At 55.4% G+C, this 22,845-nt stretch overlaps 2 protein-coding genes across 8 annotated transcripts in view; one reads left to right on the forward strand and one right to left on the reverse strand.

Moving 5' to 3' along the window:
* Positions 1–10,275, forward strand: part of PPFIA4 (PTPRF interacting protein alpha 4) — a 60,010-nt gene extending 49,735 nt beyond the window's left edge. For 4 of the 6 annotated variants that reach the window (XM_052815308.1, XM_052815310.1, XM_052815311.1 and 1 more), the window contains 11 exons: positions 216–297; positions 733–933; positions 1,914–1,976; positions 3,152–3,178; positions 4,111–4,286; positions 5,055–5,152; positions 5,828–6,003; positions 6,227–6,295; positions 7,144–7,321; positions 8,465–8,556; positions 9,040–10,275. In XM_052815308.1, coding sequence (XP_052671268.1) covers positions 216–297; positions 733–933; positions 1,914–1,976; positions 3,152–3,178; positions 4,111–4,286; positions 5,055–5,152; positions 5,828–6,003; positions 6,227–6,295; positions 7,144–7,321; positions 8,465–8,523 — 1,129 coding nt within the window. In that variant the 3' untranslated portion in view covers positions 8,524–8,556; positions 9,040–10,275. The remainder of the gene's footprint in view (positions 1–215; positions 298–732; positions 934–1,913; positions 1,977–3,151; positions 3,179–4,110; positions 4,287–5,054; positions 5,153–5,827; positions 6,004–6,226; positions 6,296–7,143; positions 7,322–8,464; positions 8,557–9,039) is intronic. The other 2 variants (XM_052815309.1, XM_052815312.1) reach the window with 1 other exon arrangement.
* Positions 10,276–10,549: 274 nt separating this feature from the next.
* Positions 10,550–14,917, reverse strand: MYOG (myogenin). Of its 2 annotated transcripts, XM_052815271.1 has the most exons (3): positions 14,406–14,917; positions 11,968–12,049; positions 10,550–11,204 (listed from the first exon to the last, which is right to left on the reverse strand). In XM_052815271.1, the coding sequence occupies exons 1-3, from the start codon at positions 14,883–14,885 to the stop codon at positions 11,083–11,085; spliced, it is 684 nt and encodes a 227-aa protein (XP_052671231.1). In that variant the 5' UTR covers positions 14,886–14,917; the 3' UTR covers positions 10,550–11,082. The 2 variants fall into 2 exon arrangements, with proteins under 2 accessions (XP_052671231.1, XP_052671230.1); XM_052815270.1 differs by lacking the exon at positions 10,550–11,204 and having other exon boundaries at positions 11,771–12,049.
* Positions 14,918–22,845: the final 7,928 nt, after the last annotated feature.

A 22,845-nucleotide genomic window follows, 5' to 3' on the forward strand; every position in this document is an offset into this window, starting at 1 on the left:
CCTTCCCTGCCCCAGCAAGAAAATGTCCTGCCTGATGGCTGAGAAGCCATGGCATGGGACTGGGAATTGTTGGAAAGGCTTCTCTTCACCCTCTCTTGAGCCCTTTTAGCTCCTTTATTGCTTTGCTGCCAGCTAGTTCTTACATGCCCTTTCAAGAGCTGCTCCCTTCCCTACAAGCCCCCAATAAATCACTCTTCCACTTCTGTTCCCTCCAGGCATGAACTCCTGGAAGAAGCTCGGAGGAAAGGATTGCCCTTTGCTCACTGGGATGGCCCCACTGTTGTCTCCTGGCTGGAGGTGAGGCAGAGCACGCCCGTGCATCATCCCCATGCACCAAGGGCTTTGCATTTGCCGCCGGTCTGTAGTGTGCTCCCTCAGCAGCAGTACAGCAACCCACAGTCCCACCATGCTTGGTCCATGCACATGGTTGGTGGTTGCAAAACCTGGGGGAGCAGAGCAGATCCCCAGATCCCTCACAAAGTCTGTAGAGTTGTGGTTTGATTAGAGCTTTGAGTTGAAAGGCTCAGTGGGTGCTCTTTCCCTGTGCTATGTCCATCAGATATAGGGATGCTGGGCTGCCCGCAGGCCATCTGTGCAAGGTACAAACAAAAAAGGAACCCCATGTGGGTATCCAACTTCGATATTGAGCTTCAAACAGGATGGCCTTGATCCTGCCAGAGGAAGTTAGGGTAGGTCAACCAGGCAGTCACTGGCTTTGCCGTGTTTTGGCAGCTCTGGGTGGGGATGCCGGCCTGGTACGTTGCCGCTTGCCGAGCCAACGTGAAGAGCGGAGCCATCATGTCGGCCCTGTCCGACACCGAGATCCAGAGGGAGATTGGCATCAGCAATGCGCTGCATCGCCTGAAGCTGCGTCTGGCCATCCAGGAGATGGTCTCGCTCACGAGCCCCTCGGCACCACCCACCTCACGGACCGTAAGTGCTCCATGCTACAGACCCCCTCTTCCCCCAGACAGACCCTCCATGGGGCAGGACAACACACTTATTGCCCTCCTTTCCCTGGCTCCTTGGGACCACAGTGGTCCATTGGTCACCAGGGAGTCTCAGTGTTACAGGCAAGCACGGCCATGAAGGGAGTGACGTTCCCTCACTGACCGGTCAAACCACCAGACACTTGTCCTCAGGCACAAAGATAATTTACGGCTATCAAGTGTGAAGCGCTTTCCTGTCGAGGCACCAGCAAATGCTCTTGTCCTCACACTCAGACGTTGTCAGCAAGAGGCTGACCCTGCTGAGCAGCCTGCAAAGAGCAAAGCTCAGAGACTGTCTGCCCTGGAGAGGATAAAATCCCATCCAAACAGCATGTGCGTGATTTACAGGGCCAACTCGGTTATGCACAGCCGTTTTCTCAATCATTTCAATACAAGCCTTTCCCTGGGACCATGTGAAATTCCTGGGGCAAGTCAGAGCAACTGCAAATCCCAGTCTTGCCCTGGATAGGACATGGAGCGGATGGAGGGATCATGTCCCCAGACCCCTCAAGAGGTTAATCGTGCCCCAGTAATGCCAAGACACATCTGTAGAAAAGCAGCCAGCAGAAAAAAAGGCCCCAAGCATGCTGTGCGCCCCTGAGATGGCCATGGCTGGGGTCACTGCTGTCAGAGACAAGCCTGCAGGCTCCGTGAGCATAACACCAAAGTATAAAGGCAGCCAAAGGGCCCGTGGTCCTTGTTGTGCTCTCCGTGGCTGCATGGAGAGCCCAGGATCCCTACGGGCAGTGAGGTGCCACCACGCTGAGCTGCAAGGACACTGTGAGAACTCCCCAGTACAGCTCCAAGCGCAAGGGTGGCCTGATCCTCCATCAGCCTGAGCTGAGCTTGTTTCCAGCACGGTTGTGAACTGAGGCCACAGCTCCATGGTGGTTTACCCTGACCACTCTGCTCTTTTCCCTGCAGTCCTCTGGAAACGTCTGGGTCACCCATGAGGAGATGGAGAACATGCCGACTTCCACCAAGACGGTGAGGCTGACCAGCCCCACTGCTGCTGCACAGCATATCGGTTACTGAGCTGAGCTCCAGGCGTGCATTAATGTGCTAAACCCCGGGAGGGAAGGGGATCTTTGCTGCGTCTCATGTGTCAGCTCTTGGCCAGCACCATGCACCTGTTTAGAAACCATCTTTCAACCTTTAATATCCCAACAATTTCTAAAACTGGCTTAAAAACCATCAGATGTATTTTCCTTTGCCAAGCCCCTGTGGGTTTTGCTGGGTTTCTAGAGTAGTTTGTCGGTTGTGAGTTAGAGGAAAGAAATGAAAGAAAAAAAACAAGAGTCATCTCAAGATAGATGCATGAGAGCACCCAGAGGAGTCACAGTGTAATCTCCTGTTGACCTTAGCACACCCAAATATTGTCCCCACTGCATCCCTACCACTGGGTGAGAGCGTGGGGTCCCTCGGAGGGATGTGGCTGTGCTCCCAAAAGCTCTGGCTCCTTTGGAGAGGTGCAGTCCTGCAACATCTGCAACTTGATGACCCTATGCCCATGTGTCAGAGCAGGGGCAGCATTTTGGATTTGTTGTGTGAATTAGGCATTTTATTGAAGTTTTTGTCTGCTGGTTGAGTAGCACAGACCTGTAACTGGCAGGTGCCTTTTGGGGATGGAGAGCTCTGAGTTACAGCAGGGACGTGACACTTTCCCTTGGCAGGTTTTGCAAGGTTGAGCAAAACCAGCACAGGTTGACAAGGAAGGAAATAGCTACAAAATTGGCAAATTGGGTTGGGCAGCCCCTCTTGGGGGTGTGACCCAGGAGCTGAAGCTTAGGTTTCTCTCTGCATCTGTCTTTGGGGGACCCAAGAACTACCCATATTTCCCAGGAAAGATGTATGAGCCCCAGTGTCTGTGCCATCTCCAGCCCAAGGCCCATGAGAAAAGCCTCACCCTGTATCCTCCTTATTTGTCTGAGAGATGGGGTGAAACCCAGACCCAGCAGGGTCAGGGTGTCCCCAGCACCCTGTCAACAAAGCTGAGCTCCCCAAGCCGTGCAGCCATAAGACTGACCCCCAACCCCTCTGGGTCATGCCATGCCAAGGGATCCCATGCTCAGCACGCCTGGCACATGCTTTCACGGTGCAGGGCCGCCGGGTACTGACTTTACCTGTCCTTTCTATTGACATGCTGCATATGTCACGCTTAGGACACAGAGGAAGGCAGCTGGGCACAGGTGAGGTCCCCGTGTCACCCTTTTCTGCGGGCGGTATGTGGGGTGGTTATGGGAGGGAGAGCAGGACACCCTGGAGATGAGCTTGGGGCATCAGTATTCACCAAGTTCTTGTTGGAGTCTGAACCTGCACCCTGTGGTTGCTCCTCTGAGCCATCTTTCAAGTACAAGGCGGTCCTCCTTGGACCTTGTATCAAGCAGTGTCCTCTGCTTCAGGCAGAGTGAATTTTTCTGGGACCTTCTCTGTAAGATACAGATTCTGTGTTAAAAACCCCCACCTAAGAGTGATCAGCCACCCTGCATGAGAGGCAGGTTTCTAGCTGCACAGACATTTAGTTTTCACCTTTTTTTTTGCCCCAAGTTCAGGATATAGACCATTTTCATGAACTGACAAGGTGGGAGGAAGGAGTCCTGCTTGGATCCATCTCTTCTGGTTTTATCACTCTCAAATGTTTTACTTTTCTTTTGGTGGATTTTATTTCATTTTTGGACCCAGAATCAGCTTGCAGTGAAAGTGACTGAATGTTTTTCTGCCCCAAACTGACCTTTTTTTCCATTTTGAAGTCATGAAGTAGATCTTTGGTGATTTCTAAGCTTCTTAAAAATCAGTTGGGAATGCACTGAAGCCTGTTTCTTAGTTAGTTGTTTCATCTTTCATGAATGTGCTTTTTCTGGAAGAAGCTTGTCATAAAGTCCAGCTATCCCTTATGCTTGCTTTTTGGCTACTGCTTGTCTCCTTGGGAGACATCAGTAGGACACAGACCATGGCCAACAGGACTGTTCCCTCCAGCGCCTTCAGTACAAACTAGGATTAAACTTCTCTGGCCCAGGTTTGGTCCTCAGACTGCAGCACTGAACTGTCACTGGTCTCCTGGGAGTCTGCAGCTCCACCAAGCCCTGGTTTCTCCCTAGCTTGTCCATTTGCTTGTCCACAGACACTGGCCTATGGGGACATGAACCATGAGTGGATTGGGAATGAGTGGCTGCCCAGCTTGGGTCTCCCGCAGTATCGCAGCTACTTCATGGAGTGTCTTGTTGATGCACGGATGCTGGACCACCTCACCAAGAAAGATCTCAGAGTGCACTTGAAGATGGTGGACAGCTTCCACCGGTGAGTCCTCTCCTTCGGGAGGTGCCTGGCGTGCAGTGTCTGCACATGGAGCAAAGGATGGGGCAATTTGAGGGATTCTCCCTGTCTTGGCCAGCCCTGGTGCTGGAGGATGGCTCTTCTAGGCTAAACTCAACTATGTGGTCTGGGGCAGCTCATATGGGCAAATGTTCTCCTTCATCACACTCCTTGCAGCAAAACTGCAGAGGACCAAGCCTTCTCCTGGCTGTGGAGCAAACCATGGGCAAAAATAAAGACTTGTCCCACCTGGTACCCCACTGGCAGGCAGAGCAGTCATCTGCCAGCAGCCCAACTTCGAGAAGGCTTATGCCATCTCAACCACCTTGCTCAAGCACCAGTATCCAGCCCTGTCATGGGGTACCACCATCTACCCTGACCCATGGGGCTGTGTCCTTGGGCCTGCCAGGGCCCTCCCTGCTCTGGGGATGAACACTTCAGGCTGGAGTAGCCCCCATGGGCAGGTTCCCCCTTCCCTCTCCAGCCACCAAGCACAGAGTACTGTTATTTGGATCCGTGTGCTCTCAGGCAGATGGAGTGGGGAATTACCATGGAAGGGAGGGACATTCCCCATTTTCCAGCTAAGATCTTCCCTTTGGGTCGTGTCTGTCCTGACCCAACCTTGAACTGAAGCGTCCTTTGGGCACATGGAGAGCGAGCAGGGAAGTGGGTCTCTCCGCGGGTCCCTCTAAGCCACCTGGCCCACAATGCTGAGCCTTCCTGAGGGGTGGGTGACATCTTGTGTCCTTGCAGCACCAGCCTGCAGTATGGCATCATGTGCCTGAAGAGGCTCAACTACGACCGCAAAGAGCTCGAGAGGAGGCGAGAAGAGACACAACACGAAATCAAAGGTAGCAGCTGCATACACGATCCAGCTCTGGAGAAGGAGATGAGAAACATCCCAAGAGATGCCCAGTGATGGTCTCTCTCCTATCCCTTATTTTTAACACAGCATTTGCTTAGGGAAAAACATTATTTCTGAGGAACCATGCCCACAGGGCTGTTCTCCCGGGGGGGACCTCTCTGCAGTATTTCCCCAACAGATTGTTCCAAGTGCATTTATGCAGCTTACCCCAGTCAGGCATGAGGAGGGAGGAAGGGTGTCAAGACAGAAAAGATCCAGTCCGAGCATCAGATCATCTTCTCCTGCCCATTTCAGATGCTCAGAACAGCCCCCAGCTTGCTCAGCCTCCCCTTCCTCGTTGGCTGTCCTGAGATTCCCTGCACATCTGGCTGCTGCTTAGATTACATCTCATTATTGATAATGCCCCTAATTACACCAGCAGCCGTGGATTCTTAGGATTAATTTTCACAGTTGTTTTCTGCCTGTTATTTCAGCATTTAGTTTGGTAAATTGAAGTGAGCTGTTCTGGTGCTTGAGCACCCAGTATTGCTGCTGGCTCAGGAAGGAGAGTCCCAGGATCAGCCTGGGGCAGTGTGAACGGACTTCAGGACATCATCAGGTCCCTGCAAAACCAAGAGCGTGCTTTGAGCTGGCCCTGAGACATGCCCTTGCTCTTTTGCAGACGTGTTGGTGTGGACCAACGACCAGGTCATTCACTGGATCCAGTCCATCGGGCTTCGCGAGTATGCAAACAACCTTGTCGAGAGCGGGGTGCACGGGGCGCTCCTGGCCCTCGATGAAAACTTTGACCACAACAGTCTGGCGCTCGTGTTGCAAATCCCCACGCAGAACACGCAGGTAAGAGCAGGATCCTTGGGGGATTTTGGAGGAGGGTGGCCAGCATGAGACACAGCCGTGGTGTGACTCCACCAGTCCCACCAACTCAACTCTACCTTTCAAAGCAGAGGACTCAGATGGCGCGTGGGCTTTTTCTCTGTCGTTCTCAGGCTTTCCTTGGATGGGAGTTTGTGCTGGAAACTGTTTCCATCGACAAGGAATGCTCATTTTTTGTTAATTTCAGGCTCGACAAGTGCTGGAGAGGGAGTTCAACAACCTGCTCGCCTTGGGCACAGATCGGAGGCTGGACGATGTGAGTACCAAATCTCTCCTGTGTCCAGATCATGCTGAGCGCCTGTTCTTGTGCAAGACACAGGAGAGGCAGGACCTCTGCTCTCTCCCTCCTTGTCCAGTCGTGTCAAATAGTGCATCACAGGCTCTCTAGAGCAGTCACATGAGCAGTATTAGTGGAATAAGCTAAAACTATTAGACAAGGCCCCGAGGAACGTGCTGCCAGGCTGTGGAGGCAGGTGAGGAAGAGTCTTGTGCATCATTTCTAGCCTCATGCTCAGTGGGCTGAATTTCAAGTAGGCTCACCTGGCTTTCTTTGCCAGCTGCTTTAATATTGCCTTTTAGAGTCACAGATGTTCTGGGCATGACACATCTGCGGCGGGTAAAGCTGGTGGGTTAGAGATGCCCCGTTAAGCAGCCAGAAAACTGTTCAGGTTGAGTCACTGAAGGTGGGAATTCATCTAGATCTCTCCTATGTATAGCTTTCCTCCATGAGATATGATAGCAGAGCCAGTCAGGGCTCTCTTTAGAGCACAGAGAGAAGCAGGCTCTTCCAGATGCCATTATCTGGCCAAGGTTAGGTGCATCCCTCGGGATCTTTACTGGGGCTTGTGTGTTGATGTCTCCAAGGCATCTTTGCAGGCAGGCTGGAAAGAAGAGATAGGCAAGCTGGAAAGGATAAAGCCTATGTCATGGGATCCCGGAGGGGTCTCCTGTGTCCTTGGCCCAATTTGATCACACACTTCTGCACTGAGTTGGTCTCCATGTACAGGCACACCCTTGTTAGGTGGAAGGTTAGCTGGTATCTCACAGGGGCAGAAGGTCCTGCTGCCACTGATGCTGGGCCCATAACCTGCTCTTCCCTCGCAGGGTGATGACAAGACTTTCCGTCGAACCCCGTCCTGGCGAAAGCGCTTCCGACCACGAGACGTTCACAGCATCAACATGCTCAGCGGCTCAGCCGAGACGCTGCCCGCCGGCTTCCGCGTCACCAGCCTGGTGCCCCTGCCCCCTCCATCCGCCCCTGCCAAGAAAATGCCCCCGGAAGGTAGGTCACCCCCTTCTCCCCAGGGTCCTCTCCCACCCCTGCTCAGACCTCATGGTGAATATGAGGAACAATGTGCGACCAGGAGAGGAGAGGCAGAGGGGCTTGCTGATCGCCTGCAATGCTGAATCCATGTGATCCTTGAGCCGTTGTCTGCTGTAAATGTTTTTTTCAGGAGGGTTATTTCAGACTCTGGTTTGGTGTGCGATTTCTTTGTTTCAAACCTCCAGGACAAGGGATAGGGCTGGATTGGAGCATGACATAGGGATATGTGTTATTCACCCTGGGTTTGGCATCCAGGTCAGAGGCTGTTGGGGTAGCACTGGGGGCTGTCAGGAAGCAGCAGCCCAGTCTGGGCCGGTCTTGTTCATCCCCAAAGGGACTTAATTAACCAGCTCAATTCAGTCCGAGCGCCGCTGAGCAGCCACTCTCCCAGGGCTGGTAGGCACCTGCTTTGACATGCTTGCTGCCTGTGCTGCTGGCTGTCGTGTGTTTTAGCTGAGCACACATATCCTGGGCTCTGCCCCACCAGCACACGACATGACTCCTTTCTACAAGGTATCTTGGTCCCTTGTGTAGGGAGGCAAAAGCTCCAGCCAGGTCACCCCAGTTTGTCCCCTGGACCAGGCGCCCTGGTCCCACTGTCCCAAATCACCTGCCATATCCCCAGTGGTGCAGAGCTGGCTTCAGCAGGCTCAGAAATGAATGTGTGAATGAGAATTAGAAAGTTAGGCTTTCACCTTCCGGCTCCAAGCCCCAGGCCCAGCTCTCCTCCTGTCTCCAGATTTGCTCAAATTTCAAAGCTTTCCATCCAGCAGTTTGGGTCAAACTTCTGTTTGACCTTTTCTACCCTGAGCCTTTCTGGCTGAGGACAATGAAACCTGGGACAAAATCCCTAGGTCTGATAGCACCCAGACGCTGGTAGTAGGGTGCTCACTGCCCAAGAGTAGGGATGGCAAGTGGCAACTTTCCAAATACCCTGGAGCCTTGGGAGCATCAGAGCTGGCCAAACATGCCTCTTTCTTTGACCCTCATCTTCATGTGGCTTCAGTGCACAGATGCTGCCTAATAAATGTTTTGGTGGGAAGCCAAGGGCTGATTGGAGCAGTCACTAATTGCATGCTCTGCTCTTTGACTTACTTCCAGTTGGTGCCTCTGGGTCGCCAAGGCTGGAGACCTCTACGGTCCGGACATACTCCTGCTGAGGGTCAGTGTGACGGGAACCAGCCCAGCCCTGGGTAAGTGCAAGGAGGACCGAGGCCTCAGAGCTGGATGGGGACCGAGAGGAGATCACGAGGCCCAGCGTCCTCTGCCCAGCATCACCCGGGCAGGGTGTCTGCCTTCACCAAGGTTTGCCTTGCCATGGAGGACCATGGAGATCTCAGTGGTGGGGGAGCAGCCCACTGCTGCCTGAGGCTTACAGGACCCTGAGATAATGCAGAAGGGATGCTCAGCATCTCAACCACGTGTGGTTTGTCTAGTCCCTGGACAGACAGCTCCACTGGGGACCCCAGAATACCATCCTAGATAGGGGGGTCCCATTGGGGTGCGGGAAGGATAGTCAAACACTTCAGAGAGGCTCCTGGGATCCTCCTGTACCCTGGGGCATGGTTCCCCCGTGCCAGGAGGATTCATTACCGACTCTGGGTTTGTTGGCCTGTGGGTGCACGGGTGGAGATGAGCCGCCATCCTCACAGGGCCTTTCCCACTTCGTTTCTCAGCACATCCCCACTATCCGTATGGCCATGTGCTGGCTGCCTTTCAGGACAAGAGCCCAGCCTGCGCCTGCTCCTCGGCCCAAACCAACAGACACTGCAGTCTTGCTGCTGTGGACCGAAAAGGATGCTCTCCCTTCTGCTTGTGCACCCCACTGCTTCCCCTGGCTCCCCGTGGGTCCCGCCTGTGGCTTGTCTCCCACCTCTCCCCACGCTGGCCGGGCTACAGATGCACTCACTGGGTGCCCACTCCGTCGCTGGCAGAAGCGTGGTGCAATCCGGCAGAGCAGCAGAGACACCCCAAAAGGGCTGCGATGTTTGGAAACCTTTCTCCTGCCTGGTTCATGTTGCCAATACGCCATGGGCTGCTGCACTGACTTGCCCAAGTTCCGGGCATCAGGGATGCTGCTGCCCACAGGACTCGAAGCCAAGGAAGATTCAGGCTCGTGAAAATCCTCATGCTGGGGTGGCCGGGCAAGGAGCTGCCGGCAGGGAGGGCTGGGGCCACTGCCGGGGTTGGTGCTGCATGGCATGGAGCAGGGACTGGCCATCATGGGGGCTAGGAGGGTGGCTGTCTGCCAAGGGGTGGGCAGCTGGGGTGCTGCATTTTAGGGTGCTGCCAGATGCCACGTAGGGGGGAGGCTGCGCCTGCACGGCGGGTCCACGAAGAGCTGCGTGGGGAAGGGCTGGAACCGCCCCATACGGCTTGCTGCCAGCCGGGACGGTACCCAGCACCCACGGGAGAGGCGCCCCTCCTTAGGTGCCTGGGGAGACACGACGGGGGCACCCACCACCCCGAGACGTGCCCATCCCTTCCCCTCCGGGTGCAGAGGAGATGCTCTCCCCTCCTGCCTCCAAGCTACGGGCAGGGATCAATCCAGGAGGCTCTTAACTCATCCCATTTCTTCCCTGTAGCGTAGGATCTCTTCGTCTCCTCATGCCACGTTTGCCTTGTGTGGCCCCTATTTCTGATGTGATATTTATTGATGGCTGGAATGACCTTATACTTATCATGTGCTGTCTGGAAGTGCAATATCTGAGAGGCTATACAGTCACGATGTCTTTTCGGTGTATTATTTGCCTAATACAGTATTAAATATTTTTTTAATTTGAAGAGTCAGTGAGCCCTTTATATCAATGCCCTATTTCTTTCGTCATATTATTGGTACTGCATGGACTCCAAACCCTGGATCGGGTCAGGAAAGGATGTATGTGTGTTCCAATAAACAGGATTTTAAAACAGTGCTGGCTTGAGCCTTCTTTCTACAGCCTAAATTAAAAATATAATTAATCTTTAGCTCCCCGAGAGTTTTTGGGGTACAAGGCTGAGCCCCAGTTGCAAACCAGTGAAATCACTAGTCTCTGCAGGGCTGATTTAAGCATGGGACATCCAGTTCCCACTGCTAAGCGACTGCGCTGAGGTCCAGCTAGATTTTCTGATACAGAGGAATCCCCAACCTGGGAATTGGAAGAGACCTGCGCAGAGGGGGACAGCAGTAAAGGAAGCCCTGAGCAGTTCAAACAAGAATGCCTTTATTTAAAAAAAAAATCCAAATAAGTTAGCAAAAATAATAATTAAAAAAAAAACCACAAATGGCAACTCCACACAGCGTTCAGTAGAAAAGACGGCACGGGCAGCCTCTGCGGGGCTCAGCGCCCGCAGGACACCAGCCAGAGAGAGACATTGGTCGAAGAGCATCTTGGAAAGAAATCAGCAAGCGAACCCAGCACACACATTGGCCCCCAAAAACCGATCGCCCCTGGATGGGGAGCGAAGCAGAGCCCGACGCCGGGCAGCCGCCCTTGTGGGAACCAGGGCCGCCGCCAGCATGGGGCCGCAGTGCTGCCGACATCCCACCTCTCCCCCCCTTTTTTTTTTCAGCTGGCCGAGCGGGAGCATTTCGTGAGGAGTGGGAAAGGAGGCGAGTGATTCCAACGGTGCAGTCCACGACGCCGGAGGGGTAAATATGATTTTCAGCGGCTGGACCCTTCTGGCATCTTATTCCCACCCTGTTACCAGCTCAAAGAGCCGTGGGGGTTTGCACTGGCTCAGTTTTGAACCCGCTCCTCCTGGAACGTCACGGCCACGTCCTCCACAGCAATGCTCTCCACGATGGAGGAGAGCGAGTGGAGGTTGCGGTCCTCCGTTGCGTCGTCAGCCAGGAGGTGATCTGCAGAGAGCAAAGGGATGATGACTCTGCTGGGGATGGGGTCCATGTGCTGGAGATGGCTCCTGGCTCTGCGCGGGGAGACCCTGTGATCCCCTGCATGGCCAGAGTGACCTGGGGACCTGCTTTCAGGTCCCACCCTGGCAGGAGATGAGACCTTCCCCTGGAAAGTGCAACAGGGAGTGAAAATTTGGACACATTTTAGGTTTTATTCCCCATTGGAAAATGAGATTTAAGTTTCTGCCTTCGGGGGAAAAAAACAGGTGGATTTAGCAGGGGAGGGGATAAATGCAGTAATGGAAAAAAAATCAGCAGCTGCAGAGAGGCATGGAGAGGGAAAGGGAGCCTGGGGCACCGATGTTCAGTGATGCTCAGCACCGCAGCAGGCCAAGCCAAGGGATGGCGATGGACAAACCCTTGATGGGACCCAAGCCGCCAGGACCCCAGGCTGCTGCAGTCTGGTTTCTCAGCTCCTAAGAGCAGGCATCTTGGTGAAATCAGGGAGAAGCCTGAACTTGCAGAGCATTGAGCCAAGGAGGTGCTGGAGGATTTATGAGCCTGGGGAGAGCTCATCTCTCTACAGCAGCAGTGGGGAGAGAAGGACAAGGCTCCTTTTGTCCTCTGCTCCGAGCACCTCCTGCTTGGAGGGGGGGGGGTGGCTCAGCGATGCTCTGCTCCAAGTGCTGCAGTGTCCCCCACTGCTGTCCCCCCACGCTAGAGCCCAGCGAGGCTGCAGGACACCGGGATGAGGCAGGGAGGACCTTACCCGCGGGGTTGGTGCCGAACTCCAGCTGGCTGCTCCACTCAGGGCTGCAGGATGAGCTGCCGGACCCGCACTCGCTGGCTGCCTGCAAGGAGCCGAGATGCCGACCATGGGTCTCACCTCCTCCAGCCCGGCCAAACCCCACCAGCCACCCCAAAAACACCCCGGGGTGCCCAATCACTGCAGCACAATGCCCCCACGGAGACGGGCATGTCCCTCCCCAACTGCAAAGCAGCTGGAAGAGCTGACAGCATTCGGGGTCCCCAGGACCCATCAGGGCCAGATGCTTCGTTAACCATAAAGGCTGAAAAAACTCCTTTGGGGGCTCTGGAGAAATGGGACCATGCGCTCACTGCAGGTAAAAAAAGTGTCTTTTTACCCAGTGACTGTGAGAAAGGGCTTAGAGACAGACGAACGCCGTTGGGCAAAACAGCTTTTTGCTAAAAATCACCTAATCAGGCTCATAAAAAATGACACAGGGGCTGGACACCCTCAGGCCATCCCAAGGGGATTCCTGGGGAAGACCTTTTGGCAGTTTGATTTGTGGATTTGGGGCTGAATGACTATTTCAGAGAAAAGAGCTGACAGCCTGAAAAATGAGAGCGTTACTCAGCAAAGCTCTGAATTAACTTTTTGTGTATGTCTGTCTTTACCTGGAAGTGGATGCCAGCTCAGGTTAAACCCAAAATATGATTTATAGGAGCAACCCCAAGGACCCAACTATTTGTAGCAGCCTAGAACTGGTGCTTTGGGTCTACAAGTTCACAGAAGCACAGGCTAATTAATTAACTTGGATTTATTTCCCACTAAAGTAGGGAATTCTTACAGATATGATTTTTTTTCCCCAAAAATATTGGATTTTGCACTCAATATGTGAATCCCTGGCTATGCCTGGAGGAACGGATGGCTCAGAGCAGCAGTGACACGGGAACAGCTCCGCGGAGTTTTGGGCACATTTGCAGGGGCAGCCAACAAATCCACCTGAATCAAACCCAAGTGGATACATTGGATTTACACTGGGAAATCCCAAGAATATATAGGATGGAGCCTAAAAGATTTTTCAGTCCTTTATTCAGCTCTAAATGTTGGGCTACCTGGGTACCTGCTGTTTTGGTCCTTAAATCCCTTAGTCTTAAAGGAGATGAATCTCTGTGAATCCCTCTTTTCTGTGCCTCTTATGAAGTTCTTTATCTATATCTGTCTAGGTCTCTATATCTATTTCTATCTATATAGCTATAGGTATATCCATATCCATATCCATATCCATATCCATATCCATATCTATACCATCTATATCCACATCTACATCTACATCTATCTATAGCATCTATATCTGTATCATCTCTACCTATATCGATAGCTATAGCTATCTATACATTTCCATATACAAAGACTCAGAGCAGCAGGGAAGTGCATGCCCAGACATCCCCCCAGAAATCAGAGGGCAGATAAAAATATCTCTCAAAAACTTGGTTAAACAACCAAAGCCTTGCGGTGTGACGGGGCCTGGCTTGCAGCATCTCTTTTGGGGGCTGTGGCAAGACACAACCGCTGCGAACATCTTCGTCTGGCTCTCAAATCAGCACCTTCGGTCTGAGAAACCAGAGGTGGCCCCACACCGACCCCCTTGTCCCCTGCCCTGTCCCCTGCCCAGGTGTGCTGTGCCACACCGATCATCAGAAAAAGTCACCATGCCCCAGCGTGTTGTTGCACCGGCAATCGCATGGCGGCGGGGGAGAGGGGAGGGAGGCTGCAGGTTTGGCGCCCAGGAGCACTGATACCTGCGGGGTGCCGCGGGTGGTGACCCCCCGATGGTGTTTGGTCAGAGGCTTTGTGGTTTGTGCCATGCCGAGACTTTACAGGGAGAAAAAAGGAGCGTGTGCGTGTATCTGTGAGCAGGGGGTTTTAACTTTATTTTGTATTTTATTTATTTTAATTTATTTAATGTAATGTAATTTAATTTAATTTAATTTCATTTTGTTATTTCATTTTATTCTATTTTATCTTGTCTTATCTTATTTTGTCTTATTTTATTTATTTTAGTTTTATGTTATTTATTTCATTTTTGCCTTTATTATCCCTCCCGAGCTCAGGCACACATGCCACACTCAATGCAGTGTCCAGCACCGGACCACGCAGCCCCCACTGCATGCATTCACAGGGGAAGGCTGCTGTCAGCCCCTTTGCCCAGGGATCTGAGCACACAGCTGGGGCTGGATCGTTGCTGCCCTGGATCATTTCTGCTGGACGCATTCACCAGCCCACGATAGCAGCAGCTGCCTTGCCCCCAGGGCTGGGGGTCCCACTCCTCCCAGCAGGACCCAGTGCCCCAGAGCTGCCCGCAATGCCTCTGCTTGGGATCGCCCCCAGACAGAGCGTCACCCCCCTGCTGGTCCCCAGCCCGGGTTTGGGGACCCCGGGGGATGCACAGAGACACTTACCCCAGGCTGGGGAGCGGCGGGGCAGAAGCGCAGGTCCCTCTGCTCCCGCTCCTGCTGGTTGAGGGTGCTGAGCAAGCTCTGCAGGCGCTCGATGTACTGGATGGCGCTGCGCAGGATTTCCACCTTGGGCAGCCGCTGGTTGGGGTTGAGCAGGGTGCTGCGTTTCAACGCCTCGAAGGCTTCGTTCACCTTCTTCAACCTGCGTTTCTCCCGCAGGGTGGCTGCCCGCCGCCGGTCAATGGAGACCGTCTTCCGCTTGCAAACCTTGCAGGCCCAGGGCAGGCATTGCCCGGGACAATGCTCAGGCAGGGCTGAGTCCTTCTCCTCCAAAGCCACCCTGCCCTCGGGACACAGGGCCACCTCGGGCCGCTCCGGGAACGCCGCCGGCTCATAGCCCTGCAAGCGGGAGCCCAGGAAATTTTCCCCATCGTAAAACCTCTGGTCCGGGAAAAAATAAGGGTTGGTCTCGAAGAGTTCCATGGGTGCGCGGGTGGCTCAGGGATGTGTGCACGGCTCAGGGATGGCTGCTCCCTCTCCCCACGCCAACTGTTTGGTGCCATTTAAACCCTGGCGCTGGCATTAAATCACGGAGATAAATATAGAAAACCTAAAGGAAACCTGAGCCCGCCCTAAGCTGCTGCCTCACATCAAAACTTGTCCATCTGATTTCATGTGCTCTCCCCGCAGGGATTACACTGCCTGGACCGCGGCCGCGCTGGGGGGGGTCTGGGGGAGCTGGCACGGCTGGGAGGGCAGCTCGGCCGCCCCACAAACAAGGGCTTTGTTTGAGCCCAAGGGTGTCACTGGGGACAGCGGGTGGCTGCCAGCTCCCCCCCGGCATTCCTGCATCATCTGGTCCCTTCAGTTATGGCTGGGATGGGGGGAGTTTACGGTGGCCTCGTGGCCAGCCTGCCCGGCCAGGGCACCCTCATCCCTTCATGGCTGCCCCCCTCGATCCCACGGCACCCCGGATCCATGCCTTCCCTGCGGTTGGACCCGACGGCGGCACAGCATCTTCCGCCGCTCGACCTTTCCCACCTCCCAGCCCTGCTCTGCCCCACACTGCTCCTGCTCACCCCCCATATTTCCCATGGCCCCATCCTGCCCCTGCGTGTTGCAGCGTAAAGGCCTGATCCTGCTTCTGCTGAAGCCGTGGAGAAGTGGAAGAATCCAGCCCCGGGGGGGATGTCCCGATGCAGGGAGCACGCCAGGGTCCAGCCCTTTCCCTCTGGGCACCCCTTGCCATGCAGCACCCACCCCGGTGCCAGTCCCTGCGCTCTGCTGCCCATCCCTCCTGCCTGTCCCACAGGAACAGAGTAGGCAGGCAGGCAGGCAGGAGCAGGCAGGACAGCACCAGGCCCAGCCTTTCGCCCACCATGGGCTTCCTGAAGGTCCCTGGCCAAGTCCCTTATCCCAGAGCAGCATTTTTGGCACAAAATCCACGTTCATGGCTTCTCCCATGCACCAAACCCAAAGGACACCTTCTCCCACGTGTCTCCATGTCCTGGGCTCCAGAGGAGCCCAGCTGGGCTGCATCCCCTCCCACCCTGGCACTGGCTTATCCAAGCTGGTCTCTGGCACCGGCCTCTGTACATGTGGATAACCAAAGCCCCAACGCCATCCTGCCACACCCTTCTCCCAGCAAAGACACATTGTTCCCACCTTCCAAATGGGGAAACTGAGGCACAACCATGGACGCTGCATGAGCAGCAGCATGGGTGGGATTTTAACCCACCCCCGCCCTTCCCTACTGACTCCAACCATTTGACTGCGTCTCTCCAGCTTTGTCTTTAATTCAGAAGGGATTTTTTTTTTTCCACCGGGAACGTCAGAAACCATCTCCCATCTCCTCCTATTCCTGCTCCGGGCCAGATTCCAGCCGAGGGATCGGTCAGTGGAAAGAATGTCAGCAAAGAGCAGGGCCAACCCTGCCGGGATTTTCCTTCCCCAAATCCCCCTCCCCAGAGAGGCCATGCCACGATGCATTCCCCACACTCACCCTTGCTCACTTGGGGTTGATTTCTAGCCTTTTTGGAACCTGCCACAATGCTCTCCTCTCTTTGCAGTGATTTCTTTGGGACCAGGAGCTTTATAATGCATCCTCGCCTTGATTTCAGCAATCCTGGGGTCTCAGCCCTGGGGATTTGCTCTCCCCACGGTTTTAGCATCTATAAAAAAATCTGCAGCCTCAAGGTTCGTCCTTGGCACAGCCCCTGTTCTCCCCAGGGTCACTCAAACTCCCAAAATACTCAAGAAGGAAGGAAACAGAGTGCCAGCTTGGCCCCTGCCTTAAGTCAAAGCACTGAAACAGTTAGGAAGAGGCAGGATTCACCCCTGAGAATGTGCAGAGGAGCCAGTGGCAGGTGTGAAACCGTTAGAAGGGGATAACCCGAGCCCAAGGGCTTCACATCAACTTCACATCACCATGTCAAGCAGTTTGACTTGCTCGTGGGGACCTTTCTCGGTGGCACTTGCTGGTGGACATGACCCTGGCGAGCCCGGCGAGCTGCAGCCTGGACGAGAGATGCCTGCAGGACTGCCCTGGCTGTACCATGTAAATGTTTTGTTATTTTTTTTTTAATTGCAAGAGTGTGTTTGGAAGATGAGGAACCCAGCAGTGACATAACCAGCTCTGCGGGGCACGTGGCAGATCCGTACAAGAGCACGGCCAAGCATTTAGCACTTCATAAAAGAGGGGCAGCATCAGCAGAGCAGGCACCGGCTGCCGCAGTGGCCTTTCCGTGGCCAGGAGAGGAGCAAGGAGGGATGTGGGTTGAGCCAGCCCCCATGGGCCACCAAGGCCATCATGTCACTGCGACCAAGCAGGCAGTGGAGGCAGGAGGCAGCCCGTGGAGATGGGGACGAAAGGGCAGCCCTTGCCAGCGTGGGATGGGGGCTTGGGAAGAGAGACCCTGAACTGGGGTGGCAGCCCCAGCTCCTTTTGGGGGGTTTTACCCAGGCAGTCCACGCTGCCACCAATACGGGGAGCCGGGATAACGCTGTGCTCCCCCCGGCCACGGCTCTGGTCCTCCATCAGACCCTCTATGCCAAGGATTACCCTAATCCCAGGTGCGGTGCAGGGACACAACAGGGTCTGGGGTCCATGAGTCCAGCCGGCTCATCCCAGTGGATTTTGAATCAGGGATAATGATAACTGCTATGCAAGTAGCTATCACCAAGGGACCCCGCTGTCTGGATTACTGGGGGGCTCCCGTTGTAGCCCGCACCACCCTGAGCTCCCCACAAAGACAATTGCTGGGGGACGGACAAGCAGGGCAGCTTTTCCCAGGTCCCATGGGTGCCCACGGCGGCTGCAGGCTGCACCCCGGGTAATTTGGAGCTGGCGGGGGATTAGGGCTCTGCTGCCGGCTGTCAGGTTAACCTGTGATGGATGGTGGCGGCTGGGAGGCACACAAAGGCGATGCTGTGTGAGCCCCAGGCAGAACGTGCTGCGATCCGTCACGGGGTGACCTTCCCCTGGCTGGCGGAGGCCTCGCGGGGACGGCTCACCCCGTCACAGCCGGCGGGGACGGGCAGCCACGAGGCCCGAGCTAAAAATACCCGACCATTGAGAAAATCTCAGCGAGGAAGGTTTGTCCTTGCTCCTCCAGGGCAGCTTCCCAAGCTGGTGGCCAGGTCCATGGCACAGGGTCATGGAGAGACACCCAGGGGCTGCTCTGTCTGTTTTGCTTTTCCACTGTGGCCAATGGTCTTGATTTGCTGAGTTTTGGGGAAGCGCATAAGCATGTTGCAGCCTGGCGCATGTCCCTGCCTGGTGCACGGAGCTGCACACACACAGTGCATGTCCCTGCTCAGTGCACGGACTTGCAGGGTCCCTGCACTGGAGCAGCAATGGCAGAGATGGTGCCTGCTGGCTCCTTCCATTGGAATTGGCAGAAAAAGCAGCAAGATTTAGGGACTGGTGAAGTGAGCCAGGTGGTCAAGGCAGCATCTACACCCACAGGGTGCAGGCACCATCCCGCTGATGGCGAGAAAAGCTGGGCCTGGCCAGGGCCCAGCAAAGAGATCATCCCACTGGGATTTCAGCACAGGAAACGGGTCCCGCTAAAATGCTATTTCCAACGGGACCCACCTTCCCGTCCCCCCAGGCACCCCGCTGCCCCATGTCCCCTCTTGCTTTCCAGGCTTGCCGACATCCCTTCCTGCCACAGTGACAAGTCGTAACATATTTGGGAGCAGCTGCAGGCAGCGGGGAGATGCTTGGCCCTCTCCCCGCTCCCGGCTGAGGAATGCGGAGCAGACCTCTCCTCCGACACCCGGGATTTCCGACATGCCTGCTCGCTGGAGATTTGGGACGGCGACAGCTGCTCGGCTGAGATGGGGCCATGGCAGAGCGTGTTCCTTCAACCCCATCCCCGCCAGCCAGTAGCTTTGCACAGCCACCTCTCAGCCTGCTAGAGATTCAGGATTGGTTTTAGGTCCAGCCTGTGGGGAGTGAGGGGGATGGTGTCCTGCTGTCTGTCCCCGGCTGGGATGGGGGCAGTGGTAGCAGGACGGGCCAACAGCACCTTCCTCACCTCTATGTGCCAGCTCGCCCACTTTGGGTTCACTGGTGGGATGGGGCTGCTTATGGCCCTGCAGCACCATGTCCCCACAGGGCTCAGCATCCTTGGCCCCCACTTCACCTCTCATCCCCAAGCACCAGCCCCCATGCCTCAGTTTCCCCATCAGGAAATCAGGGATAACAATGGAGGTATAAAGTCTGGCTGGATAACAGTTTTATTCTGGTTATTAACTGTCTTTACAGGTTTGACCTGGGATGGGGGGGGAGCAGGGTATCAGCAGAGAGGTGCTGGTGGTTGACCAGTGTCCTGGTTTCAGCTGGGATAGAGTTAACTGTCTTCCTAGTAGCTGGTACAGTGCTATGTTTTGAGTTCAGAGCGAAGAATGTTGATAACACTGATGTTTTCAGTTGTTGCTCAGTAGTGTTTAGACTAATGTCAAGGATTTTTCAGCTTCTCATGCCCAGCCAGTGAGAAAGCTGGAGGGGCACAAGAAGTTGGCACAGGACACAGCCAGGGCACCTGACCCAAACTGGCCAACGGTGTATTCCATACCATGTGACGTCCCATCCAGTACAGAAACGGGGAAGTGGGGGGCAGGGATTCGCCGCTCGGGGGACTGGCTGGGTGTCGGTCGGCGGGTGGTGAGCAATTGCACTGCGTATCATTTGTACATTCCAATCCTTTCATTATTGCTGTTGTCATTTTATTAGTGTTATCATTATCATTATTAGTTTCTTCTTTTCTGTTCTATTAAACCGTTCTTATCTCAACCCACGGGTTTTGCTTCTTCTCCCGATTTTCTCCCCCATCCCACTGGGTGGGGGGGAGTGAGTGAGCGGCTGCGTGGTGTTTAGTTGCTGGCTGGGGTTAAACCACGACAACCAGTCCCCATTCCACTGGATCCCAGTCTGGGGACAATACTGGGTGCCCCAACATACCAATCCACTGGATCCTGGTCTGGGGATATTAGTGGGTGCCCTGACCCACCAGTCTGCTAAGTCCCAGTCCAGGGACCATACTGGGTGCCTTGAACCCCCTGCTTGCCTACACTTATCAGGTGATGCTCTGCCCCACTGCCAGCACTAAACCTCCTGCATTTCTACCCCACCATGGCCTCTCTTGCTCCATGACCCCATGGCCTGGACATGGCCCTTCTCCTTCCCAGCCCCCAGCCCCAAATTGCAGCTGGAGGAGGGACTCATCCGGCAGGTCACCCATTAGCGAACCCCACCATGGGCTCTCCCATCCGGAGTCCCCCCATGCCAGGGGCATTCCAGGCATGTGAGATGCTGCTCCTCCATCCCCTGCATGGTGGCACCGGCCAGGCTGTCCCCACATCTGTCACAGAGGGACCGGGGCGGGGGGGGACTCGGGTTGTCAACAAGGGGCTGTTTTCCCTGGGGTGGGAGAGTCTGGCTGGGGCGAGCTGTAGGACAGGTGGGTGTTTGGAGGAAGACCCATAAATGCGAGGGATTCAGCAGCGACATGTGGTGGCTATTTGACCCCCCGAGAGGGACAGCTGTCTGGGCCAGGGGGATGGCGCAAGGCCCAGGGATGGGACCTGGGGACAGCAGAGTTCCTCGGCAGGGGACAGCCCTGAGATGGGATGCCTGGAGCCACGCAGGGACCATGGAGGGGGCTGAGAAGGAGCTGCAAGCCAGGTCTCCTGGGTGGGTGACCATCATCTTGTCCCCATGGTGGGCATGTTCCCACTAGGGCTCATCCAGCCCCCATGGTCTGGCCGGGGGCTGATGCTGCAGGATCAGGGTTCAGTGAACAGGGAGAAAAAGGAGTTGGTGATGCTGATGTGGGGCTTTCAGGACATAAACTGGTGACTCCTGCATTTTTCTGCCCCCACCCCACAGGACAGCAAATGTTGGCACAAGGTGGGATGACCCCATGTAGCACACTCCGAGGTAACTCAGAGAGCTGGGGGAGGGAGGGTTGTGGGGATTTCGTGGCTTCAGGGTGGGATGCTCAAGGGGAGAAATGATGGCAGACCCTCCCCGTGACATGCCAGAGGTGATGCCACACAAGCTGGTCCCCAGGGAGGGGCACCCGGCCCTTCCGGAGGGGCCTCACCCTGCAAATTCCCATAGTGGGGAGAGGCTGCCGGCTCAGCCTGTCCCGTGAGCACCCAGGCTTGGTGCCCCCCCCCACCCCAGGCTGGGTTTTCCCCTTACCGGGATGTTCAGCCCCATCGGGTGGCTGTGCCTCAGCAACACCCCAGCTCCCACTCGCATGCTCAGCTGTCGGCCGCTCCAGCACATGCTGTCAGGACCAGTCAAGCTGCTGGAGGATAATCTCGACCCTGCAGCGGTGAGAGCCGTGGCCAGGCAGGCAGTGCTGCACCCCACGGGACTCCCTGGGCCACCCACTGTGAGGGTGTCCTGCACGCAATGAGCTGGTGGAGCTGGACCGCAGCCAGGGGAGATGAGAGCTGGGAGGATGAGGAAGGGCTGGGAGGGGTGAGGAAGGCTGGTGGGGTTTGGTGTAGGGAGCAGAAATGGGGTAGATGTTTTTGGGGTGCTCCCCACACCCCATCACAAGGGGTTGAGCTCCTTCCACCCCGTCCCAACCACTGAGCAAATGCAACACCTAGCTGCCTGCGAGGAAAAATGCCTCGAAATGCAAATTCTCAGAGCCCTGAAGCTGTGACCGAGGATAAACCCCCGATTCCTTAGCCGGGTCACCCAAGGGTCCCATGGGACCCGGGGGCCGGAGGTCACGCTCTCCTTGCCAGGAGGGATGGAGAAACCCTCAGCCGCCGCGGCCGTGCGGGCGGCCGACGGGAGAGGGCACCAGCAGCCCGGTGATCCGCACACCGCGTCCGGATTTAGGGCTGCACACCCCAAATAAAAGCCGAAAGCATCTCAGACCCCTTTGAAGCCCTTTTTTTTGGGGGGGGGGTAGGAAGAAAACCCCACCACCTCCCTGTGCAGCATCCAGGGTGCGGACCCAGCCCTTTGCCCGGGGGCTGAGAGGGGGGATCAGGACCTGGAAACCCTCGGGGTGACCCCTTCGTAACCGGCACCGATTCCCCATCACGGATGAGCCCAGCAATTCCTTTCCCACCCCCTGGGGAGAAAATCTCGAGGTTTGTTTTTTCCCGCGGCGTAATGACCCCAGCAGGTGCTTTTCCTGCCCGAGGGCTGAAAATAGCTCCCAGGGTTTGGCTTCCTCCGGTTCCTGCCCCCCTCCCAGTCCCCTCGTTCATCTTTTGGGCCAAAACATCCCAATCCGGGGAGGGGAGGCTCCGGGGAAGCAGGGGGACTTCCCGGAAACCCTTTGCATTTTTGTGCTCAGCTGGAGGTGAAATCGTCCCGGGGAAGAAATTTTTGGCCTCAACCATGCTTGCCCTCAAGTCTCTCTTGGGGTGCAGCTCAGCTTTCACCCCATCGGGAGGGACAGGAATGTGCTTTGAGGGTTCCCCCCCCTTTTATTTCTCCTGCAGGAGCTGTGTCCTCTGTCCCTCTTGCCCAGTGCCTGTGTCACATCTGGTCCCTTTGGCCCCATGGATTTAACTGCTTTTGGGGAGTGGGGGGGAGACGAACCTCTCGGCCACCAGTATTCATGTTGGTCTCTTCCTTATCAAGAGCATGTATTTAGGGAGTTGAAACTGGGAGACGCAGTTGCCCCTGGGGCTGGGCAGGTCCCTTGTCCTCAGGAGGGGACCCTGGGGTGCACCTGGGGCCGTATCTGGATTTTTCCTTCCCAGTGCCTCTTTGGTGGCTATGCTGGGTCCTGACTCCCCTTTAAACCCAGGGTATATGCGGAGGCACAGCAACTCAGCTCCTGGTGCCCTGCGATATTTTGGGAAGGCCAAGCAGGTGTGAGATGGGGTTTCACCCTCTTTCATCCCTGCAGGAAAACACAAGGGACAGGGACATGGCGGGGAGCTTCCTTCCCCTGCT

The sequence above is a fragment of the Harpia harpyja genome, chromosome 19 (genome assembly GCF_026419915.1).
Source record: "Harpia harpyja isolate bHarHar1 chromosome 19, bHarHar1 primary haplotype, whole genome shotgun sequence".
NCBI classification, from domain to species: Eukaryota; Metazoa; Chordata; class Aves; order Accipitriformes; family Accipitridae; genus Harpia; species Harpia harpyja.